Source organism: Cryptomeria japonica, chromosome 11 (assembly GCF_030272615.1).
Source record: "Cryptomeria japonica chromosome 11, Sugi_1.0, whole genome shotgun sequence".
Classification (NCBI taxonomy): Eukaryota; Viridiplantae; Streptophyta; class Pinopsida; order Cupressales; family Cupressaceae; genus Cryptomeria; species Cryptomeria japonica.
This window is the reverse complement of record NC_081415.1, coordinates 524,283,821-524,306,151: the sequence shown is the minus strand read 5'-3', so window position 1 is coordinate 524,306,151 and position 22,331 is coordinate 524,283,821. Positions and strand designations below refer to the sequence as shown.

Here is a 22,331-nt window from a genome sequence, read left to right as displayed (position 1 = left end):
GCTAGATTCCATAAGGTCAAACTATAAAATGTGCAGACAGGTGCATAGTATTCTACTATATTATCTTTCTTAGCAATAAATTGCATTGACTTAGCTCCCATGTAGAGTTAGATTTTGACTACTATTATTTGTATAAAGTGAGTAGTTGTATACAATTTGATGTATTTATGAAATGTGTTAGGATAAATTATTATTATTACTTTTTCTAAAAAATATTGACATTTTTGTATTGAATCATATGATATGCCAAAGTGATGACAACTTTGAACAACTTTTGATAGTCTAAAAATTCAACTTAGTGATCAGCTCATTAGAGTACAAAATGATAACATAAAAAGATGTGGCTGGGAAAGAATTAATAATTAATGTGAATAGGGACAACATTATTGATATTGGTGGTACTTGTTTATCTTGAATAATGTGAAAGCTAAAATAAAAGTTACAAATCTATAATCAATCATATTATGAAAAATTCATTTTTAAAATAAATTTTATGTTGTCTTTTTAAAAAAAAATATTTATTTTAGATTGAAAATTTCTCTAATAATAAGAAGGCAGAGGTGAGTGTGATCGGCCATTGGAAGAGCCAGTACCAGATGCTCCTGCCCTAATTTTCAAGAGAAAAAGCTGCTATAGGACGTTCTCACGATGGTACCTGCGATTTGTAAGTCATGGAAAAAGGCAGTCATGCAGCACGAGATCGATATTGAGGAATGACACCACTGCTGCACCCCAAAAATTATGAATAGTGGAGATGTTTGTCAAGACTCAACATGGCAATGAAGTCACAGAATCCATACAAGTCGCTCTCAAATTGAAGGTAAACAATGCATGGGATGAAAACCTTCATGCGATACAACTGGGAGTATAAATGTCACCGTCTTTAGTGAAAGAGATATTAGCAATGTTACGCTCCCATAAATGTTTTATCTTTGAAGAAACTAAAATCAACACAAATGGAGCATACAAGTCTTGTAGATATTGTTCATAGCTACTTCTATGTAGTCTGAAATGATGGGAGAAATAATCAAAATGATGGAGTGAAACTGAAACTTTATAACATCTGAGAAGTATGCTAAGGCTTGCACCACGTCGAGTTAAAATCGCCTTGCATGTTAAAAGGGTATTGGCACGTCCACCTGGTAAACTCGTTGAATCTTTCAGCTTTCTGCTCTGGTACGAGCCTGCGCGCTTCCTCCGACTGAAAGCATTCCTGTTCCGTCATGTCGCTAGCAAATCTTTGAATCTTACGAACCCGAGGGATTCTCTGGAATTCAAACCTGCCATTCAAAATATAATATTCACATAAGTATTGAGATTGAAATAAACAAACAAAAAGAAATCAACCAAACAATCATACGCTATTGCTACCTATGAAGGGCATCTTGAATGCCCTTCTCTATGTTAGAAGTCTTAAATGCCTTCTCTAACTCCACCGTTAACTGATGCGAATCTTCGAAGGCTGTCCTTGCTCCCATCCCCGCTGCTGAATACATGCCATGCGCCGCTGTATTGCAACCACACGCTCTCATTTATCTGTTTTCATCTATAAAAGCTTTGGAAAGTAAAGATTATTCAATGGTAATTGGAAAAGACGAACATGACATACCATCCCCGATAAGCAGAACATGACCACCTTCATCAGTCCACTTGTCGAGGGGCAATCTGTCCATTGATCTACGTTCATATATTAAGTTGTGATCTGTGGCTTCAATGGCGGCTCTCAAGTCATCCCACCCATTCATTTCCTTGAGAATATCTAGTGCCCGTTGCTTCGATACACTTTTGTCCAACCCCGCGCTGAACCTCTCCTCAAAATCTTTCTCCAGTTTACCGTCCGTGTCCAGACATCTCAACAGCCAAAGGCAATAACCACGCCCTACGCACCCAATTGTAATGTGAGTGGAATGATAGAAAACACTTTTAAGGTATGAGAACAAGAAAGAGTGCCTATTATTTTAGTAGTTTGAAATAAAAAAGAATATAAAAGTTACTAGATCAGTTTTCCATAGAAGTAACAAATTATTTATTCATTCATATCATCTTTAAAACCAAAAATAATACATTTTCGTACATTACACAATTGAACTACCGACCTATATCACTCATGTAGGCCAAAACCCGTTCGTCTCTACTGTGAATCATGTTCACTTCCCCTTTGTTGTACTTGAAAACTCTGCACGGATTTCGGTAGTAAGACTACATAATGAGTAATGGGAATAATGTATTCTTTTTTTTATCTATATCATTCAAAACTTCTCTTCATTCATTTATTAAAATGCTTACTTTCCATTGGGCGTGTAGACGAGCGCATTCCAGTTGAGGTAATTGAGATAACGAGGACGATCCCCGACCATGATGTGTCGCACTCTGGACCACAATCCATCTGCTCCCACCAACAATTTGGCACGCAACACCTTTATACAATCTGATTCTTCCCCATTCTCACCCTTCACCAGAAACTGCGCCTCCACACCGCCCTGATGGCCACCAAAGAACGTGTAAACAATAAATTCATGTTTAGACAATTGAATGTAAGATTAATCAGCTATAATCTTCCATACCTGTACTGTCTTATAAGACAGAAAACGGTGATTACAGAAAACCTTGGAGTTGTCCACATTATTTGCCAGCACTTGTTGGCAAAACCTCCAACCTGCCATAGTATACTCTCCGGGTAACAACTGCCTAGTTTCGGTTCCATCTTCATCCCTTACCACAATATATAGAGCAGTCGACATGAATATCTCTTCAATTTGCTTGGAGAGTCCAGGCTTCACTCCTTCCAGAGCCCTCATTGCTGGGCAAAATACATTCATCATGGATTGCTAAGAGAAAACAAGGACTTTAAATCGAATATCAATTCAATGTACCTAACTTAACAAACTGATAATAATAGAAATACCATTTGCAGCTAGGCTGACGCCAGTTGCAGAATCCATTCTGAGATGAGGAGCCTTCTCAAAAACATAGGCGTCAATCCCACGATGATGAAGCCCAACTGCTAGAGAAAGCCCAGCCAAGCCCCCTCCTGCAATCGCTACATCGACCTCCATATCTACTTTCTCCACTCTACCATTCCCATTCTCTCTTATTTCCATTCTCTGCTTATTTTGGGATAACAGATAATGGAAAGTGTATTAATGCACACTGAACTAAATATATTACGACAGTTTAACAAATAATGGGCTGTTCAAAACTGTTGCCAAGTTTGAAGAATGAAATCAAATTTATGAACCCTCCAAGAGCGCCCTGGCTAAGAGGGAGGCAAAATTACACGGATAATAAGTCTGAAACGTGTCTTAAACGCAAATCTAGTGTTCGGAGGAACCAAAATATGGTGACTCGTTCTATTCTGATATGATTTGATGGCCACTTCTGATTCTTTCTTTCAATGATTTCTTATCAAGACTGAATTTATGGTCAATATTTTTTAGTGCATGCACTAGCAACTCATTCAGTTTAATAAAAGGTGGAGTGAATAGACAAGTTGCAGTAGTAGTGACGTGGCGAGAGCATTACCACTCTACCCAGCTACTTGAATGTTATTTTAAATATTACCAAACTTTTATATTGTTGGGATGAATTTCCATTATATATATATTTTTTTACTTTCATTTGATTCATAAATTACTGGTGTACATTCATTCTATTTTTGATTCTATAATATTCTGCCTAGTAAAGGACACTGGCAATTATAATATTTTGTCTAGTGAATGACACTACATTTATTAAAGGTGTCACTCAAATCTATATATGTAGATATGGCAAAATAAATCTAATCTCCAATTTAATATAAAAAGACATATTTTTTTGGAGAAAATATTTTGTTAGTTGAAATAATGAAGTTTTGTCTTATCACAAACCACATAATTTAAGAAGACTACGGTCACTACTAATGTTGAATGGTAGTGATGAATGGTAAGTTGCTTTTTGTTTGAGAAAGGAGTAAGTTAGTCTGGATGTTAATTTTTTTTATATTCAATCATATATATATATATATATATATATATATATATATAGATTTATTTTTTTGTTGGTTAGTTTTCCTTTTGATTTAAAGAGCAAGAGGAGGTAGAATTCTAACTAAATTTCAACTTTTTCTAGATTTTTATAATTCTCAATTTGTAAGTATTGTTTTACTAAATCCTTATCAATTTATATATTTTTATCAATACATGTTATTATGCCAAAGGGTTATTTAGGATTGTGAGATTATATTCCCCATTTTCTTTTTCAATTGTTTGCATTTAATTTTTATAGTAATACTATTTTTTTATATTGGTCCTTGAAATTGTTTATGTTAATATAGTTAGTACCATTGTGAGATTTTCTTAGTAAATAGTTAGTATTCTTGGAGAATATTTAGAACCAAATATAGAAACATTGACACATGATATTTTCATGTTTGAACTATTTTGTGCTTATCTTAAAAAGATATAGACTTAGTTCTTTGTCTTTCTTATCTTAAGAAGATGAGCTTTTATACATATGTGGCACCATGGATCATCATTTGCTATGAGAACTACATTGTTCTTATCCATGTATTTTATATAGCTTACTTGGTCTCTAGTGACAAAAGTCACGTGTCTTTGATTATCATACCTTGATTGGTTATCATAACCTAACTTGTTTTGTTTCTTTGAGATAACAAGCTTGTTGGACAATTTTTTGTTGATTAAATTCTAAATAAGCTTTCTAACATCTATAGCTTGTTGATATGACCTGCCTAACTAAAATCCCCCCAATAACTATATGCTCCCACCCAATCCTTGTGCCAATTGAATTTTCTTTGGTCTATCACTATTGGATACTTGGTAGACTATTGGGGGGTGGGATTAAATCAACAATAGTAGAAATCCTCATGGGTGGATGAAGGAGAAATCAAATGAGTTTATGATGAATTTTAGATTTGAATTATTATTTTTTAAATATTGCAATTTTCATTCATTTTGATTGCATAATGTCATTTTCCTTATTATAACATGGAAAATCTAATTAAATAATTCTAAAATTTTCTTCTTGGATTGATAAATGTATAATCATAGTACTTTATTTGTATCTTTTATATTTTTCTTAAACTTTTTTACTAGTTTTTTTCTCATATTATAACATGAAAAATGACTATAGAATGTAGAAAAAATATGTATATCTAGAATTAATGTATCTATATCCACCAAATAAAATATTTATTGCTAGAGTTTCACTATATGATATTTGTTTTATATAACTACTTGAAGACATTTCTTTAAAACATTGATTTATATAATGTTATTCTTACTCCTTGTGTTTCATATACAAATATGAGGAATATAAGGAATTTTTCTGAGATTCATATATGTACATCATGATACATTCATCTCCTAGAGCTCTCGCTTAAATGTGGCCAAATAACTCATTTGTTTAGAGTAAGCAGTGAATAAAGTAGTTAGCATTATTTTTTATCATATAATAAAACAAAGAATGTAAATAAGTAGGATGAATTTTTGTAATATCTATTTGATAAATCTATCATAACATAGAAAATACAAACAAAGTATGTAGTTGTTTCAATGTAATATTGATGCACAAATATTTCTTAATATTTTCTTTATAGAAATTTTGATTCTTGTAATAACACGAAATGACAAAAATGTTCAGGGGAATCTTTGTTTAGAGAAATATATGTTAGTGTAACTATTTATTAGCCCCCACCCACTAGAGACAAGTATTTTTAGTTTTAACAAAATGTAATTATTTTGTTTCAAAAATCCCACTAGAAGAGAAATTAAATATTTATCTTATGGTTTGAACTACTGTATTTTTTCACATCTAATTTTTATTTATCTTTTATTTTTTCTAATTGGTTGGTCTTAATTTTGATGGGGTTTTTGGCATTTCCAATTAAAAAAAATTGAAAAATATTCTAACTAATAAGCAACGAGCAGGATAAATATTTAAAGTAGAGACTAATATCTTTTTGTCCTTTTTGAGCTTGTAGGCTACATATAGATGTGCAACATAAAAGGATAACGTAGTTGTTTCCAATTTTTTAATCCATTGTGGTTTTCCTCCTAGATGAGATGGAATTTTGAAAATAAAAGAAATTTAAAATATGGTGGTTCACAATGACCATCTTCTCTTGTTTAAAGTTGTTAATTGCATGATCATGTGTTGATTGACTTAGTTGCCTACTACATATGTTCATTGCTTCCACATGAAAAAACTCCACTCTTATTTAACCTATGAGTAGTTTGAGGTGATCATATTTGATTTTCTCTACTTATTTTTGCACTCTAGTTTTACTTTTTTGTCACCCTCATCAGATGGATCGATGTTCTCTCTTTCACTATAAGGTTTGGAGAATTCATTGTTAGCTTTACGTACAGTATTAGAATTCATTATAATTTTTCCTTTTAGCCTACATTATCTGAGAAAGATAATTCTATTTATAAAAACATAATCATATCATATATAAAGTAGGTTTTAATGTTTTACAGTTTAGAAAGAGAGTATCTTGTATGACACTAATTTTAGCCTCATTTTGTAAATATGTTTTTGTGCTAATTTTAAATTTATTTTTTCTAATGGAAGATACAAACCTAATATGAGATCATTCAGTGTCTTCCCTCTTTGTACTTGGATAGGGAGAGAGAATCCACTTGTATCCATTAAAATCATATTTTGCACCCCATTCATTTTCTTCCTCTTGAAGATATGAACCTACTATATTATATTAGTTAGTTTCCTCCTTTTATCTACTTGGATATATATATATATATATATATATATATATATATATATATATATATATATATATAGAGAGAGAGAGAGAGAGAGAGAGAGAGAGAGAGAGAGAGAGAGAGAGAGAGAGAGAGAGAGAGAGAGAGAGAGAGAGAGAGAGAGAGTGAGAGAGAGAGAGAGAGAGAGAGAGAGAGAGGGGATAATTCACTACTATACATTATGATAATTCTTTGCAACACCTCCATTTAAAAAGAAAAAAATCTGAGGATATAGTTTCCCATTTTCATCTAGAATGGGTGAGAATACGTCTCTTCTTTTACATTACAATCATACTTCTCAATTTATTTGAGTGCACTTTGCATGTTTTTTTTCACAATCTAAACTTGATGAATTACTTGCTGGGTTCAAATTGGTGACTGATTTTTAATTAGGATATTTTTACTACTACACCCTATATCTAAATAATTTTTTTGTAATTTTACACTACCTAAATTTAGCATAGTTTTTGTCATGCTCATTTTCTATTGTATTACAATGTCTATGATTTTAGTATATTTTCTCTATCTTTGAGCTCTATGTCATTTTACCTTATGTTTTGTAACTTTGAAGTATTTGTGATTTAATCCTCCTTTCTTGACTTGTGTATGTATATTGTGAAGTTTCATACCAAATATTGGTCTATTTTTGCATTTCACTTGCTTGATGTTGAACTTTACACCTTGTCTACAAAAAATCATGTATGTAGTGATCTTGTATTTTTATGTTTTAAATTATAGTCACTATGCTTTCCTAGATCATTCATTTCAACTCAATGTCTTATCTCCCTATACTTTCCTAGATCATTTATTCTAAAATTGGCATCTTGTCTACAACAAACAATGGTTATAGTGATCTTTTTAGTTTTTAATTTCAATCACTACTTTCTTAGATCAATCATTTTGAATTTGATATCTTGTTTGCAGATACCACACTAAGGCCTACAAATATTCCTCCTATTTTTTGCAAGAGGTAGGGACTCTAGCTGCATCACAACTCTTGTATTACATTGTATCATTGAACATAATTATTCATTTTTTCAATCATGCCAATCAATAACTTCATTTTCTAATTGTTTTGCACATTTCTAGGTTGTTAGAGATCATTTCTTAGAATTTCATTCAAGATTAGTTTTCTTCATTATAGTATCAGAGCCTATATATTTTAGAATGGCTTGGAGAAGGGATGAAATAAGCTAAAGAAGTCTCACTAGGATGATGCATTGAAAGCAAGTTATGGTGATCTCTCTAGAGTGATAAAGAGTAAAAGCAACAAATAACTTGGTTTGTGCCCATGCAAGCTACTAGATAGTTCCTTGGTTATAAAGAGTAGTGATGTGTACCAAATCCACATAGGCCAAAGAGATTATTTTTCTCTACATGGTATGAGATGCATGAAGAAAGCATGTTGGACTTGTAAGTAGTAGACATGAATATAATACTTGAACATCTAATTCATGTGTTTCTCAGTATTATAAAATTAGGCATCTGAAAGAGGTAGGGGGTATGAAAGATTAATAAAGTTTTTCTTCTCTCTCTACCAATGTAAAGTTTGGAATATTTGGTAATTTCTTATGCTTGAAGTAGCCTTTGGTAGGCATTTGATGAATTAATTTCTCTTTCAAATGAGTTGAAATTCTGGTTGTTCTAATTTTAATCTCTCTTTAATGTCTTAATTTAACAAATTTAAGTATATTATGATAATAAATTTATTGTTGAAACATCAAAGTTATGTTTTGTGGTTTCATCATATTTGGACCAATGTTTCTTCTCTTAGATTCTCAACTCCTAAAATGACCTAACTATGCCACATGAAAGATGAATATGCACAAAATTCTCCACTATAAAGAGCAATGGGGAATCATTAGTAGCACAATGTATAACTAATGTAGGTAAGTAGAAGAAGTTTGACAAAGTGAATGCAAAACCCTTGATGTTGATCATACTCTACATATTTGATGAGGTTTATCCACATGTCCATGATGTGAGAACATCAAAGGAGTTATAGGATGCTCTATCCATCATATACAAGGTGAATAACTAGATAAGAGTCCTCCATCTTCAGTCATAGTTTCAATCACTTCATACAAAAATTGGCAAGAAATTAGTAGTTCTTATGCTAGATGTTAGAATTATGAGTATAACTTATAACACTCAGAGACAAGGTAGAGGAAAAATTGTTGGTCATGATCACTTTGAAATATCTTTCATTCTATTTTCATACCTTTTTAATGATATTGAACATCACCAAGAAGAAGGTATAATTTGAAAAAGTGGGGAATTTTCTTCAATAGAAAGAAGCCATATAGTTGGTGCAAGATGATTTTGAAGACAACACATTAATCTTGAGATAATAGCATGGTCAAAAGTTATAAAAGGGGCCACCATAAAAACAACCATAAAAGAAACAATAGCAGTAGAAGCCTCAAAAGGAAAATTGATGGCGTCACATCTGCAATACCAACATGCATGACACTAATCATTGTTGGTATAATAGAATATAGCTCAGGGAAATCCCAATAAAGAAGGAACATCAAGTGGCACGATGATTCTCAACACTCAAAATGACATCCTTATCAAAGAAAGCACAAGGGATATAATATAGCCCAACAATATGATGCATATGATCATGACATGCCACATTTAGCTAATTATGGATTAATTATAATATTTTGTTGGAGTAATTAGGAAATTATCTAAGTATTTAATTTATTAGGTCCATTAATTACTTTATTCATATTGAATTTCGCAACACAAAAGTTTGCAATGCAAGCCTGCAAAATCAAACAACATACGAGAACATCTTCCACAAACAAAAGTAGCAAGAAAAATATGCCATATTCCTCAAAAGAAAAGATTGCAAAATGAATTTTACAATGCATAAAGGGATGCTTTATAGAAATAAAAAATATTCCCTAATCTAAATTGAGGAGAACTAAAGTAAAGAATGAGGAGCAAAATAAAGCTTAGCTAAAGCTAAACTAAAACACCACCAAGTGAAATTAATATAGAAAACACATGACTCTAGATAGAAAAGCATGACTATAGATGAAATTCTGTAGCACCCCCTTAACTGGAACTTAGGGAGAAGTAAAAATTGACTAAATGCATGAAAGGAAAAATTGGTTCTGAACAACTAAAGGCTAGATGTGGTACCCATGTACAAAAATGATCTCTCATAACTAGAGAAATCGATAAAAACACAATAGGAGAACAATCATCTCCAAAGAAAGAAAAAGAGAATATAAGACTAAGAATGCTCCAAATCAATGTTCCAAACAAAATAGGATCATGAAGAACATCCTTGAAGCACAAAGAAGTTGTAGACAACTATTGAATGATAAATGTTATAGTGCTGAAAGAATAACCTCCTCTCAAACCAAGATGATGATTAGGATCAAGAAGACAATAATCTATATGAGTTCCCCCAATGACACTACTTGAACAATTAAATGGAAAATGAAGCCAAATTATTTGGAAATCAAAGATACAGATGGCACATGAATCTGCATAAGTGACCCTGATGACACTACTCAATCATGAAAGGATAAAATACTAGTTGAAAATATAGTTGCCAATAGTCTAAAAAAATTATCAAATAAGGATAATTTGCGTTGAAAAAACTGGAACACAAGAGTATCTATATGGTAAAAATTCCATCTCACCAAAAAATAACCACTGCATCTAGATAGTATATAGAAACAATACTAAATACATAGATCACTCCAAAGAGAATCCAAGAAAGCATTATCACCAATAATAAAAACCCCCTAATATGCTTATAATAGAGAGATAACATGTCCACAGAAATTAAATCCCCTAATATGCTTATAATAGAGAGAGATAACATGTCCACAGAAACTATGTATTATAGAGTAGTGCATGAAGGAAAATCTAAATGTGCACAAGAAAGTACCTAAAACTAAAAAGGGGTATGTAAGCAATGCACACACATATGGGAAAGGAATCTCTAAGATTCGATGTTGTCATGTAGAGACACTCACCATACAAAGGTGTGATCACAAAATAAAAGATACTACACAACCCCCGTGGTACTTTATAAAATAGTGCATATACAAATTAAGGAATAACAAAATATACAAAATCTCTATAAACATACAAATAGTCACTTTATTTGTGTGCATCTACAAGAAAATACGTACATGTAAAGGATGCTCAAAATTCCCAAATAGGGAAAATTACTAGAAATACAAGTAGAACAACACAAGAGAAACCATCCAATGGAAACACAAAGTTTCTAGGAACCAAAAAAACCAAGTAATCAGCCATAAAGTGAAAACAAAATACTGAATAAATATAATTGAGAAAAAATTAAGAAAAAAAGATTTAAAATATAGATAGAGGACTCTAAGGGCTTTCTACTGATATCTAATTTTTTGAAAAATGGAGTCTAGATATGCAAGATACAACCTTGGAAGTGGAAAATTGAAGTCTAGATTTGGAGGACTGGTACAAAAAATTGATATAGAATATTAAAAAACCACCTACATATTTAAATTAATACTAGAACTAGATTTCCAACAATATCTTGTTTGTGTGATTTTGAGCACATATGATGAAGTTATGGCCAACAAACCATGACTAGGTCAAAATAAGGTTTGAAAGCAATCTAGATGATCATATGGCATCCATACAATGTTGATGTCATAATGACATAGGCATGAATCCAGTAGAATATTCTTAGAATACTCCTCCTCTGGCCCGAAAAAATCCCTCATCAAAAAACTTTTGATCACCAAAAAATTCTACTCACTACCCAAATATTCTCCAAGCTCCTTTAAATATGGAGGGGTTACTATTTGACTTTTTGTAAACATTTTTATTTTAAAATTTTAAGAAAACTTTTTATTGTTACAAAATTTTAATAAAAGTTTAGGAATTTTTTTTGAAACCTTCAATTTTCTCTATGCATGGTTTTTTTTTTTGTTGATGTAGGATAGTATAGCAATACACCTAATCTATGAATTTTTTGACCTTGAAAAGTGTGCAAACAATTTTTTTCACCAATCGTTTCTTTCTAATTTCGATGATTTGATAGGTGATATTAGGGATGGGATTTTCACCATCATTTTTTTCTAAAGTGCTAATATTTTTTGTTGACCTCTAGAACTCACCTCAAATTTTGTGCACTTAGCTAGATTGACCCAAATTTTGAATTACTCATATTTTGATGAAACGACACTCAATTTTAGGGTATTTTGACATTGTGAATGCAAAGGTGAGGCCCATTGTTCTCCAAAGTTGATAAAATAATTTCCCACATCTAGATCTATAGAAGAAATAAAATTTGGGACTCTGCAAGGCTTCAGAGAAAGGAAAACGTCAATGCTTGAGAAGAGGTTTGTTAAATATGTTCTCTAATATCATGTTGAATTTTGCAACACAAGCCTAAAAGATCAAACAAAAAACTAGATCACCTTCCACAAATAAAAGAAGCAAGAAAAATATGGCATATTCCTAAAATCAAAGATTATAGAATGAAAATTGCAATGCATAAAGTCATGAATTATAGAAAGGAAAAAGATGCCTTAAGATAAATTTAGGAGCTGTAAAGTAGAGCATGATGAGGTAAATAAAGATCAACTAAAGCTAAACTAAAGAGCCACTACATGAACTTATGTTAGAAAAATCACGACTCTAGCTAGAAAAGAATAACTATAGATGAGATGCTCTAACAATTCACTTAAGCTAAATTTAGGTGCTTTCTCTTTTATCTAATTAGGCTAATAATATCTCATATTGTCTCATTCATTATGATTGACACTTCAAAATAGCTAATTTAATCTTTATTTAGGTTTTTCATCTAGGGTTTTATCATTATGCTTTATAGGAATTCATTTTATTAATTGTAATCTCTCTAATTTAATTAAAGGTTAATCTCAATATCAGATTCCACTTTTTAATCAATCCCTCACAAAGTTGCATGACATTAATAATGGCTTCTTCTCTTCAAATGTGACAAATGTTTTGCTTGCGCATGATTCACAAGATTTTGGTGTTGAAAAACTAACTCCAACATGATATAACAACTCAAACTCTACTACATTTCTATGCAAAGTTTGAGAAATCCATTGTTGAGAAGATAAATTGGCACATCTTGAAGAAAAACAATTTCTAGGTTTTCTAAAATTTGTCAAATTTTGTGAAAAAAATAAAAACAAAAAAGGCCAAAAAAAGGAAACCAATATTTGACTATAACTTTTATTTAGAATTTTTTTATGAAATAAGGATTCTAGGTTGTGTTCTTTGCCCAAAAAATCTATTTGGTATCTATTGGATTTTGCATGAAGTGATAAAATTTGCTAGAAGTCATATTCCAAGGGCCATGTTGCTAGTTGTCAACTAGTAGCTAATATTTAAATCAAATATTAGATATTTATTAATGGGTTCCTTTCATGGAATACATGCAAATCAATTTTCTATTTATATTAAGGGTATTTTCTTTTTGTACCACTTTGGAGATTATTCCAAGTGAATCAAGTATAAGGGTTGTAGATGTAAGCATTGTAGGGGTAATCAACATGGACATGAATGGTGTTCTAAGTTCTCACATGAAGATTTTAAAATCATTCTTGAGAGTGCATGTGGCCCATCATATGATACCACTTCTAAATATCAAGTTGCTCCTCCACTAGCAAATATAGTTGTTGTACCTTCATTGGTTGAGACAGTTGTTGTAGCTTTATATATGGGTACTCATTATCATTCATGGTGGTACAATTTCACATGTAACATAATTTACTCTTTAGTTTTATTATTTTTGCCTATATTTTGGGGAGAATATTCAACTTGTTTTGAGGTATACATTCTTATTTGAGGATCTTCATTTTTTTCTTGGGAAGTGTGTATTCTTTTTTGAGGACCCCCTCTCTCTTTTTCAGAGAAGTGTTCAACCTTTCTTGAGTATCTCATCTCTCTCTCTCTCTCATCTCTCTCTCTCTCTCTCTCTCTCTCTCTCTCTCTCTCTCTCTCTCTCTCTCTCTCTCTCTCTCTCTCTCCTTCCTTTCTCTTCTTTTCTTGAAAATATTAGCATAGAGCATATACCAATATTTTAAAGGAGAATATGGCCTCCTAAACTTTGATCTCATTGATGAACCCATTTTGTGATGTTGTTTTTTATAACACCTCTTGAGGTATGCTTATCAATTTCTACACTTTTTATTTTCTTTTCCTCTATTTTTATAGGAATATGAATTATTTTTCCTCTATTATTATGAGAACATGTAGTGTGGCTTGCTCATTGTGGTCATTTTTGTTTATGCTTTTTTGGGGAATTAATCACTTAGTATAGAGTGGCTTGCTAGTGTGATAATTTCTGCAATACATGGATCACCCAACATAACACAACTTGTTGGCTAGTGGAATTCATGACATCTTCATGGATCCCTATCACAACTCAACTATTGAGTTCATGGACCATGTATCATTATGCCATCCTTATGGTGTATGATCTTTCCTCTTTCTATAATTCTCATTGTACTTTTGCAATAACATTCTAGGAATGATATTAACGGTTGATACAAGGTTTACATTAAGGTCTTTTCACCTGGTTCACTTGGAATTGTTGTTTACCTTAGTAATAATGTTATTTTATTTGAAAATGTGTATCTTACTTTAAATGTTTTGTGTGGAATGATAGGATCTTAAGGTTTGGTTCTTGCACATCCCTCAAATTAGTGTCATCCTATTCTCTCTCTCTCTGTCTCTCTCTTTGTCTCTGTCTCTCTCTCTCTCTCTCCTTAGTAATAATGTTATTTTATTTGAACATGTGTATCTTACTTTAAATGTTTTGTGTGGAATGATAGGATCTTAAGGTTTGGTTCTTGCACATCCCTCAAATTAGTGTCATCCTATTCTCTCTCTCTCTCTCTCTCTCTCTCTCTCTCTCTCTCTCTCTCTCTCTCTCTCTCTCTCTCTCTCTCTCTCTCTCTCTCTCTCTCTCTCTCTCTCTCTCTCTCTCTCTCACACACACACACACACACACACACACACACACACACACACACATTTACTACACCTATGAGCATTGTTTCATACTCCCACTAAAGTGGGGTCTAAATTTGTAGTGCCATATTTAATATCCCTATACAATTAAACACTCGATTTTCACCTACTTTAGCATGATTTTTCCTAGATCATTTTAAGCCTATTTAGACTCTATTCTACTCTAAATATTAATTGCTAATCTAAATATTTATTTGTAGTCAAAAGATAAAATTAGGACTGGATCTAATATTACAAATCCTAACACTCACATGCTTCCCTTTTGGAGATAATATTTTTCTGGACCCAGAATGCTCATCTTCACAAAAAATCTCCAAAATTGTTGTCATTAGAAGTCTTCTCCTTAACAAATCAAAATCTAATCTTGATTTTTGCACTTGACCATTTCATATTGTTATCTTATCAAAGTACCTTGCAATCCCCATATAAATCACTTATTTTATCATTCAAAAGGAGTAAGATTCTAAGAGAAAACGTTCTCCAATTCATTTCAATCAAGAGAGTTTAAGAAGTGGCAAACTACACCATTGAACATTCAAGTATGATTTCATGTTTTTTATTTGTGTTTATCTTGTTATTGTATTAACACTTGTAGGACTTTTTTAAAGAGCATTACATCACCACCTTTATGTGAAATTCTAAGAGATGGTTTCATACCTAGGGTGTAATAATTTCATTTTAGTATTTCTATTGTTATTTTTTCTTCATCCTCCCTAGGACATGCACTCTATTTCATCATCCTATCTATTGTGGTAGCATGACCACCAACATGCGGCTTGACTTAGGGAATCCCCTATATAACATGCAACAATTCTTCATCATTTTCCATGTGTGAAAGTTCAAATTCAAAAGAAAAATGCTATAAGAGAATGTCAGAGCATATATAGTGGCAGACATTCCTAGACTTTGAGCGAATGAAAATACCAAGAGTAGGGCACCCATCACACATTTCCAACTATTTTTAAATGGATTTTTGGGGGATAGACCTATATAACCTCTTCACATTTGTCAATCATAGGAACCTTAAAATAGGGCACTCAACTTACTAATCCAACACTTTTAGCTTAAATTTGTAGATTTAGTCTCCTTTCCATCTCATTCATAGATTAGTACCTCTTAGACACATTTCTATTCAGCACTTTCTATATTCTCACAATATTTTTTCATTGAACCTTGTTTGGCCAAGTTCATTACACACACTTAATCAACAACAAGAGGGAGAATCTAGGACAACTTGTCTCTTCCTTGTTATTGTATTTAAGCCCAATCATTCCTCTCTAATGTTATTTGGGAAAAAGGAATTGATCCAAGGTTAATGGATGAAATGATCAATTTTCCTATCTGTCCCTATGTCATGAGCCTCAACATTTATGTTTCCCTTTCAAAGAGCTCATTTTGGTGGGGCCAAGGTGCCGAAATACTCAATCCCACAAAAATATCTTGAAAAATCTTGAATTTCAAGTGTTGACCTTTAAATTTTGAAATGTATCCTCAATCTTTGCACTTAAGCATCTACTTTTAAAATACAACAAAACAAAACTAGCTAATAAGTAGGTCATCTTGTAAACCATTAAATCTTTCAAGAAGTGCTCACAAATAAATATTTAACTATGACTATTGAATTCAAAAGAAAATAAGATGAGGTGCTCATGCCTAGATTTTCTACTTGGCTCGAATTGTCCATTAAGTTCGAGTGCCTATACTCTTTCCCTGTCTTCCTTACTTCACTTCAAATGTCGTTAACAGAGAAAGACAAAAAATAAATTGTTCTCCTCCTCTTTCTTTTTCTCAATGTATGCTAATGAATAATATTCCTCCCTTTCCTTCTTCCTATGGTCCTCTTTCACAGATTCCTGAATGCTACACAATTTTTTATGACAAACCAAGAAATGATTATTGCTTCATACAATGTATCCATCCCTTTATTACTGAACTCCAAGGCTATTCGAATGCAGTTATAACTTTTCTCATTCAAATTTAAATACAACAAATGTAGTTTTTTTGAAAACTTATCTAAGAGGCATTTATTTAGAATAAATATGCATGAGTATATGAAGTGCGATGGAAATGATTCCTATCATTCGGTCATAATATATCAGTCTCTCTTTTATTTATTAAAATAATTCCCAAAAGCAATTATAGCTATTCCCTTACAATTTTGGAAAGCTCAAAAGGATTTCAAAGCTGAATCCAATGATATTTCTCAAACCAAATAAGTGAGCTTGTCAATGATATTTATCTTTAGATATAAGAAATAACGCGATTCCATAGAATAAAATAGTCTCGAGTATTATTACCATTACCATCATTTGAGGAAATGATATGATGCCGCTCCTTCGGCTTATCTTGAGTTAAGAATTGTATAATCTCCCTCTTACTACCTCACTGCTAATACATGTATATTATAAATATGTAAATATATATACATATACTTACATTTATATTTTATGATACATGTGAGTATACATACATACATACATATTGTGTAGCTATACATATTTTTATATTTGTATTGATGGAGTAACATGAGAAAGCAATAATGACAAATTAAATTAAAATAGTAAAATAATATTCAGAAGATTATGGTCTAGATAATAGTTAATCCTGTAATGTCATAGATTGCATCCTGTGAAATTCCACGTCACATAAGAACCTCTTCTTTAAGATGAATTGGAAATTTCCCATGGTTTCCATCTGTCTGCTTTTTTGGCTTTCCTTTCCATCCTTGTCATACTAATGTCCCATGGAAATGCAGTTTGAAGGTGGTCATTGGAGAAACACTTGCTATTTTTTGTAGTGTAATAGCTCCTTCTGCATCCACCAACATCGAGATTCCTTCCTAGGTCCTTTATCTTGCATTTTTTGCTTCATTTTGCCTCTCTAATCATTCTATAGTCTCTTTAATCAATCTTTGACAACTCTTGAAGCTTTCTTTCATTCTCTCGTAGACATATCACTAGTTTTCTTGCATCCTTTTCAAACCTACTCATCATGTACCATCACCATTGTGTGTAGGTTTAGTGAAGAATATTTGCATTTGTTGGAGGCTTCAATCATTGGACCATCATGAGATTCCTTCCTATAAATCTCTTTCCTTTTGTTTCTTATTAGTGTTTTTATATTGTTTATTATCATTTTAAGCTTTTCTTATCATTAAGAATATAAAAACCCAAAGTCTGTTTGCATTTGTGTTTTTTATTATGGTCTCCATACTTTATTTGTATAGGACACATACACATTGCACTATCGTTCATGACCCCCATGTTATTTTTTGACAAAGAGCCAGTGGAGGTCACTAGAAGATCTCTACGACTTGAGATTTTGTATCCTACAATCAAAACATTTTTATCTACTAACACCTGACAACTTTCGCATTTTACACTTATCTTGAGTGGAAAGGTAGATTAGTGAGTTCTCAAGAGGTTAACAAATGCATTTTGGAGTGGTTCAATTTTTTCCTTCCGAAATTTTGGTGAAATTGACATGAACTTATCTGTCATGTGTGTGTATGTTTCTTCATTTTTAGACTTCCTGAAAAATCTTCCTAAACAAATGTTTCATTGCTTGTGTTGGGTTTCTTACTTGCATACTTTTGAAGTGGTTAAAGTGTTGTAGATATTTCCTATGAGATTTATGACTTAGATTACCTTTGGAGTTATTGTGAGGAGAATTCCTAGAACAAGGATCCCTTTAAATAGTTATTGTCCTACTCAATCTAGCATGATGTTCTCAGGTACAACAAATCTAAATGATCATTTTGCTTCCCATCCTCTTAAAATTGTTATCATGGGATCTCTCCTACATATATCTCATATCCTATCTCAAAAAAATACTCTAACAAACACTCCTTTGTTGTCTCCTGTTACTATCTATCATGAGTCTACTCCTATGATTCTGTTTGACTAGATTTAATCCTTACAGGAGAACATGAGCGACATTGAAGGGTTCGTAGACTGAGAGAATATCCTCCCCTAGGCTAGCTTTATGATTAATAATTTGATAGATATGCTTATCTCGGATAGTAAGGGCCTAGAGGTGTTAAGAGGTTTATCTATGATCATGTGTTCTCATGTTATACTTGTTGCGGCTAGCACTCAGGATGATTAGTCCAATACCATTGGCACACAGATTTGTGTTACTATCTGTAAAGTGGAAAATTGGGGGCTTAGCCAAATTCCCCACATGGAAGGGAAAAATTCACTAAGCTCAATTTTCACTTGGGGAAACTTTACATTCAAAAGAGGGGATGAATCCACTAGATCTAATCCTAAGAAATAAATACTAAGTAGATTGGTTAAAATTGGAATATGGTTGACCCCCATTTATGAGTTGGATAAGTAAAGTGCTAGAATGAAGAAAAAGTATGAGAAAAAAATGAGCTACGAATTCGGGATTTAGTTGTGCACCTGGATTTGATAAGTTTGAGATGATTCGAAGCTTCTCCATGAAATCAGGCAAAAGTTTCAGGGAGTGTGTGTCCGGACAGGGGCGCCCTCCAATCGATCCTCAGAACTTTTTGCGTGTCAAAAAGGGTTTTTCTGTCTTTGTGAATAAATCTTAACTCCAGAAGTACATCTGTGCACTTGTTTCATACACATATAAAGAAGAAGAAAGAGGTTGGGAATAGGGGTTTGCCTAAGTCAAACCCCGGTTTGGAAGTATCCTTGAATGAAAAATTGCAAATGCTTGAAATAAATGATGGAAAGGTATACCTTCAGATCTGTAATAGATGATGACGATGCTTTTGATTCTTAGATGTAATCAAATATGTGGTGTGAAATGGCATGAACATGACAAAACCCTAACACATATACATGTGCTTGCAAATGAATGATGTAATTTTGCTCCAATGGATGAATGAAGAGTATGCAGCCTTGAAGAATGAGTGCTTGAACACTTGAACGCTTGAGATCCAATTCCTCCTTTGTGAATGTATGATGATCTATATGCTTGTATATCAAAATGAACCTCCTTATATACCTGTCTGTCGTCAAACATTTAATTTTCTAACAGAGGCCGACATTGGGGATTCATTTCTTACTCAAAATTGAGATAGGGCCTAGGGGACAAGATAGGTCCCAATTAGGGAGGACTAGGGTGTGGCGCCCTAGTCCTAATGAGGACCAAGGTGTGGCACCCTGGTCATACCCTAGTTTGGGCCAAGATAAAAGGGCTATGCAAGTTGTAAGATGCAAATATGAGGTTTTGTTGCATAGAAGAGGCATAAAAAGGTCCCGATCAAGCATGGGGATGAGACCAGTAAGGTGAGGGCCGAAAATATGGTCAAAATTGTAGAGGGTGCAATTTTTGAATACTACAATTATCCCCCACTTTAGTGGGAGTATTATCTTATGCAAATACTGACAGTAAAGTAGAAGAAAGGGAGATGAAGATGAGTAATGCGGAGAAAAATCATAAAGTATAAGATATTGCTAATTTCAAGGAACTAAGCCCCCAATCTTAGGATCTTAACTCACTCCAAAATATGAAAGGGCACACAAAATAAGAAAAAAATAAAATGACAAATAAAGACAAAAAGACAAACAAAGGCAAAGACACAAAGGCACACAAGACCTAAAAACTAAAGACCAAAAACAAGACCTCAAGTCAACTAGCCAAAGAGACCTCAATATCAAAATGTCTCAACAACTAACATCATTCCTGAAAATTTCATATCACAAACTGGTGTAGGAGCACCCTTCCAAGCTCTTACTCCTTTGTTTTGTTGGTGTTATGCTTCTTTAGAAGCCATTGTAGATGAATAAGAGCCATGAGCTCATTTGTTCTAGACTAGGTCCTAGTTTTAGGTCCTTTGTGTTTTGTTGTGATTTCTTGTGCAGGAGAGGTTGAGTGTTCCTTGGAAGTGTGTTAGGCCTTATTGGCATGTTACTATCCTTAGGATATCCCAAAATAGGCTTAGGAGTCATGAAAAGCAACAATGGCAAAGTTGCTTAAAAGATGCAAAAGTTGCATGACAACTTTAAAAAGTTGTCAAGCAACTTTTCCACCCAAATGGTCAAAGACCCTTGTTGAGTGTGGAGAGCCCTAATTTTGGCACATCAACTGAGGAGAGGGTAGTATAAGTATTTGCAAACCCTAAATTAATGGGTTGGATGTCAGACATTGTACGACCCAAGCAAAGTGACCTGACTGTGACTGTTTGTTGGTTACCAGTCAGTTTGAGTGAAGCAACCAAGCAAGTTAATGGATTGATTTTGCATGAAAAACTATGTGGAATGTCTTCTATGGTGTAAATACTATCATTGTGAGCAATTAGATTAGGTTTTTATTTGCAGATTGAGTGTGTTTGTAAATAGATTGTAAATTGTCTTCTTACTGTCCAGTTTTGGACAGGATTGTGTAAATGGCTGCTTAACTCCATTCCCCATTGTGGAACCATGGGGAATGAGAGTGCAGACCTTGTACTATACTGCAAAGCAAGAAGGGCCCTTGGAAATGCAGGGAGACCATCAAGAGACCCAATCCTAGGTGAGACTGAATAGTGCCCGGCTAGGAAGGGTTAAGTTGTAGAGGTCTTGAAGAGCAAGGTTGGTCAGAGGAGAGTGCATCCTTTTGAGGAGGTGTAGAGGAGTGTTTGAAGTGTCATTGGTGTGAAGGAGAAGCCTCCACCAATCCAAAAAAGGTGGCTAATACACAAAAAATATACTGTGACCCAGGCAGACGATAAAACCCTCACAAAACCCTTAAAAACCCCAAAATTCACCCAAGGCACTGTACGACCACTTGGAGGCCTAAAACCTAGAAAATCCTTGAGCCCTTGCAAAATGAATGGTAGTCCATTTTGGGAGTTTGTGTTGTTTGTGCATCGTTTGTGAGAGGAAGCCCTAAAGGATCGGGTAGGAGGCCTAATAGGTCCTAATCCTTGTAGCCCTATTTAGTAGGCAAAATACAAAATAGTGAAATCGGTAGGAGGGATGAAGGTTGCAACTTCTTGGGGGCACATGGATGGATGAAAAACATGGTTTAAGACCTAACCTAACCTTTCTAAGACCTAGGAAGGAGTGGAAGAAGCCAATCCCTTATTAGCCATAGTAAGGGGTTTCGAGTCTCATGAGGAGGTGAGACCTTAGGAGCAACATTGCAACTCATTGGTGGGTGGATTGGGCAAGGTTAGGGGATTCCTCAAGGAAGGGAAGTCCTAGAGACCCTAGGGTGTGAAGAGAACACCAGGTGATCCCAGGGAAGGATCCAAGAGCATAGACTAGGCTAGTCTATCCCAAACCCCATCCCATCAGATTGGTATCAGAGCAAGTTAAAGATTTGTTGGACTGTGTATGTCTCTATATACTGGTGAATCAGTAGGGGAGAGTAGAATGGTTACTAATGTAGAGCTGGCTAGAGAGGTAGAAGAGCAGAAGGAGAAGAATAGACTCCTTGAAGAAGCTATGAGTGAGATAAGGGATAAGTTGTAGGAAGTGGTGGATCAGAGGACACATGAACCTTGGGGTGAAGACACTAAAGATAAAGGCAAGAAAGCCATTGACATAGATGATATTATACCTGAACTAGATCCCTTGTTTAATGAAG

General features: G+C 33.4%; 1 protein-coding gene across 3 annotated transcripts; it reads right to left on the bottom strand.

Moving 5' to 3' along the window:
• Nucleotides 1-780: 780 nt before the first annotated feature.
• On the bottom strand, nt 781-3,395 carry LOC131047106 (zeaxanthin epoxidase, chloroplastic). Of its 3 annotated transcripts, none has more exons than XM_057980943.2 (7): nt 2,906-3,393; nt 2,565-2,800; nt 2,287-2,480; nt 2,097-2,176; nt 1,610-1,879; nt 1,372-1,507; nt 781-1,280 (listed from the first exon to the last, which is right to left on the bottom strand). In XM_057980943.2, the coding sequence occupies exons 1-7, from the start codon at nt 3,099-3,101 to the stop codon at nt 1,076-1,078; spliced, it is 1,317 nt and encodes a 438-aa protein (XP_057836926.2). In that variant the 5' UTR covers nt 3,102-3,393; the 3' UTR covers nt 781-1,075. The 3 variants fall into 3 exon arrangements, with proteins under 3 accessions (XP_057836926.2, XP_057836928.2, XP_057836930.2); XM_057980945.2 differs by having other exon boundaries at nt 1,138-1,280; nt 1,422-1,507; nt 2,906-3,395; XM_057980947.2 differs by having other exon boundaries at nt 1,138-1,280; nt 1,437-1,507; nt 2,906-3,394.
• Nucleotides 3,396-22,331: the final 18,936 nt, after the last annotated feature.